General features: G+C 37.1%; 1 protein-coding gene across 1 annotated transcript; it reads right to left on the reverse strand.

Annotated features, from left to right (window-relative positions):
• Positions 1 to 242: 242 nt before the first annotated feature.
• Positions 243 to 1,698, reverse strand: LOC121966379 (exocyst complex component 6B-like; the record flags this gene model as incomplete). The annotated part of the gene is made up of 4 exons (XM_042516482.1): positions 1,513 to 1,698; positions 1,347 to 1,394; positions 686 to 776; positions 243 to 288 (listed from the first exon to the last, which is right to left on the reverse strand). Coding segments are annotated over exons 1-4 (371 nt in total), but the record flags the coding sequence as incomplete, so codon positions are not given.
• Between the last annotated feature and the right edge of the window lie 2,411 nt (positions 1,699 to 4,109).

Genomic DNA, 4,109 nt, shown 5'->3' on the forward strand with positions numbered 1-4,109 from the left:
TTCTTGCTTTTTTTCTTAATTAAAAAAGTATATATATTTTTAAGAAAAAAAATGTTTTTGTTTTTTGGTGCCTTCCAAGTTTCTTTAAAACACTGCAAAAACTACACCATTTATCCCTACCAGCAACTGTAAAAACTACATATCTATCATATCTACATATCCCACATGTTGATACTCAAACTATAAGATGTGCAGAATAAGACAGAGATATAACCCCCCAAAAAAAGGAGTCCGTAACTTACCTTTTGGCCTTCATCTGCTCCTGAAGTCTGCTGTACATCTCCAGCACTAAGGAGGAGAAAGACGAAACAAAGACGATTAATCCTGTGTGAAGGTAAGAACACAAAGACCAGATCTGTTACTCCCTGCCTTCGTCGAAGTTGAAAGGAGTAATAAAGTTTGTTGTCTTGGTTCAGACTACGGAAGCTCTATGTTCCTGTTTGATAAACCTCATAAGTGGAGGTGTAACATGATTGGTTGGTGCATTTATATACGATAAAAACATTTTTTCACCTTGTTTTGAAAACTGAAGTGAATTAATAGCACAGACAAAAGAAAACACCACTGGTATGTAAAGGCTTTAAGGGGGTGAAAAACCGCTGTAGAACCAGAATTTCTGAGGGCCTGAATATCAGCCCAGAGGTACTCCACACTGTGCACTTAATGCTCATATCTGGTCTTTTACCTGGTAAGCAGTGTGTCAGTTTGTCGATGGTGGTGGCGATGTTTCTCTGCTGCACACGACACTGCTGCAGCTCCTCCATCGAGCCGATGATCTGCAGGAGGAGAAAGAGGAGATGAAGAAAGCAGCATAAGTTAAGAAGTCTCCAGAAAACCGATGGAACAGATGTTTGTGAAGGAGATAACTTACAGGGTTCATACACATTTTAACAATAAATTTCCATGACTTTGAGTCATATTTTTAAGACCGTACATTATCTGAAACGTCCATCCATACTCCAGTTAGTTCTTTTTCATTACTAAGTAATAGCTTTAAAAAAAAAAAAAAAAAAATGTAATAAATTCTGAACAGGATCAGAACTGAATATTATAGTATAACTTAAGGACAGTTATTTATTCACAAGAGGGGAGGGGGTGGGGCAAAAAGAGAGAGGGATGTCAAATAATTACGGGGCATACGACTTTAAAGGGCTGTACTTTAGATGAATGTTACTCCCAGATATTAAGGATAACGTTTTGTTTTGTTTTTTTTGTCTTGTTTATTTTTGTTTGTTTTTTTCCAATTTCCCACCCAACAAACAAACAAACAAACAAACAAACAAACACACACACACACACACCCTAATATTCAAATTTTTGCATGACCATATCAGCTCTGAACCTACCTCTTTGCCATCATCCTGAAGCCTCCTGTTGGTCTCAGTCACCTGACTCTGAGAGACAAAACAACAAACACGTGAGAAAAAAACATCAAGAAGTAAAATCAAACACGGAGCTCAAAATCTTCATAATTCTCTAAATCTTTGAATGGTCCTCCGGTTCCCTCCTTACCTTCAGTTTCTGCGCCTCCCCTCGCACTTTGAGCAGCTCTGTGATGGAGTCGACGAACCCCTGGAAGTGATGGTTACACATCTTCTCGATCTCTCGGTCGTGGTTCCTGATCCGCGCGTCCAGCTTCTCCATGAAGAGGCCATGTTCCCGACCGTCGTACACCGACCTGGTCAAAAAGAACGACATGATTTAAAATCCTGTGAAATCAAAGAGCAACTTTTGAAAGTTTTATTTTACCCCTAAAAAGTATTTAAACATTTGAACTCTGAGCAAATTAGTTTGATTTATTGAAAACAGCTGAGAAAAAAATACATTTGTAATTCTATATTTTACTTCATTGTTTTTAAGTTTTAATTGTCTCATAGAATTGTTTTTCAAGGCATTCCCTTGTTTATTTATTTTTTTGCTTTCTTTTTCATATCTGTTCTTTTTTCATTCATTAATTTTCAGGTGTTCAGGTTTTTTTTAAAAGTATTTATTTATTTATTTATTGCAAATTTTTGGCTCATTTCTTCTTTCATCACTTGTTGCTTTCTTCCCATGTTTTTTTTAAATCAAAACAATTTGCCCAGCTTGCAAATATTTGCTTTTCTGTGCACACAAACATTTTAAATGCAACAGTGACACATTTCAAAATTTTGAGATATTATTAGACCAATTTCACTGGTCCTATAGACTGTAATAATGCATTAACATCCACTTAAACTCACTTTTATTGTATATATTGTGTTGTATTATTTGGGTTTTATTACTCCAAGCTCAGCTTTCATACATTTCCTGTTTAAATTCTAAGCGCCTAACCAGGGACAGGGGTTTGCAAATCAGCCCTGGCTATAAACCTGTATGCACCACATCTAGTGTTTATTTGATATATGTAGCAATATTTAATGTCAAATAAACAAGTATTTAAAAAAAAAAAATGCCATGTGTTAAAAGCAACTTTATTGAATCACTGAAAGATCTCAAAAGACAACAAATAAATTGTTGAAAAACTCATTAGCTGCTAATTAAACGCTCTGCAAGTGACAGAAGACGGGCGAGGCAGAGGGGGACGGGAAAAGGTGCATTTACAATATGCGTCTTTAGGGGGCGTTATTGTACTGCTCTTCATCAACACTCTGCTCCTCATCTGCACACTTTCACCAATCACAGCCTGCTTTAATTTTGAGCTTTAGGCAAGTTTATGCTTTAATGCCTTGCTTAAGGACATGTCAACAGTATGAGAAATGCTGTCACAAGTCCATACTACGTATGATAACACCTGTTCACAGCACACTTTGTCATAGTACGCTTTACTTTAAAAATGTTTTATTTTACTCAATTTTATTTTAACTTCCTCTGACTAAAACATTTATGTAATTAATGGATTAGTTGATGGGAAGAAAATCAATCAGCAACTATTCTGCTCAAAAAAGGCCAAAACTTTGATGACAGCAGCCTTTAATTTTAAATTCAGCAACAAAAAAAAGATTTTTTGATGTGTTTATCCACTGATTAACTGACTCCATCTGATTTGGTTGGAAAATCCTGATTTTGTGAAACATTTCACACTTTCTGTGGTTGGAAATGTGCGGAGCAAAGAAGAGGAGCTGCTTGTGCTCACCTCTCTGAGGTACCAGGCACACACTGCGAACACACACGACCTCAACTCGTACACACACTCAGGAAACAGCTATTGTTCAGAGACTTCACAGGAGAATTAAGTCATCCTTCTTTACATTTAGCAAGCTGTACATCTCTGCTGCTTATGATTAGAGGTTGACAGATTAGCGGCCTGGACGATTATTATTTCATATTGTGAATTTTGCAGATTATCTGTATCAACTTTTTATTTGAATGACCACAGATAAACTTAGTAAGTAAAAAAGTGTCAGCATGGAAGTGTTGTTTGTATATTACAAATTCTAGATTTCGAGAGAAATATTTTCATTTTTATTGTAAATGCATATCTGTCACTGGTCTCATTAAGTTATCGGCCCTAAAAAACAAATATCGTTGACCCGTACTTATAATACTACAGTATGATTGTAACTATGATCCGAGCATCCACAAAACTAATCTGGATTATCATTTAATCCACCTAACAGCTGACACGTTGATAATATTATCTCTTTCTCTCTCCTGTTTATTGCCTTCTCATATCGTCTAGACACACAGCGGACATCCTCATTCAGTCATCTGTTTATGGTATTATTTCTATGTTTATATTTTAATTCAGTGACTTAACTGTGTGTCGAGGGCAGCGGCTGCACCTTTGTTAACATACACGCTCGTTTTTTAAATTTCATTGTATTCGTTTCAGATTTATGACATTTCTTTGTTCGATGTGCAAACACTGTGGCTGGTGTTTGTGTGTGCCTCTGTGTGTGTGTGTGTGTGTGTGTGTGTGTGTGTGTGTGTGTGTGTGTGTGTGTGTGCGAGTGCATGTGTGTGTCTAAAGAAAGCCCTCCATGGCGTCAGACCTGCTCTATTGTACAAGTCGGGCATTTCCTGGTCAACAGGAGGAAGGGTGGTGGAGTCAAGACATACACAGGTGTGTGTGTGTGTGTGTGTGTGTGTGTGTGTGTGTGTGTGTGTGTGTGTGTGTGTGTGTGTGT

This window comes from Plectropomus leopardus, unplaced genomic scaffold (genome assembly GCF_008729295.1).
Source record: "Plectropomus leopardus isolate mb unplaced genomic scaffold, YSFRI_Pleo_2.0 unplaced_scaffold24242, whole genome shotgun sequence".
Lineage (NCBI taxonomy): Eukaryota > Metazoa > Chordata > Actinopteri > Perciformes > Serranidae > Plectropomus > Plectropomus leopardus.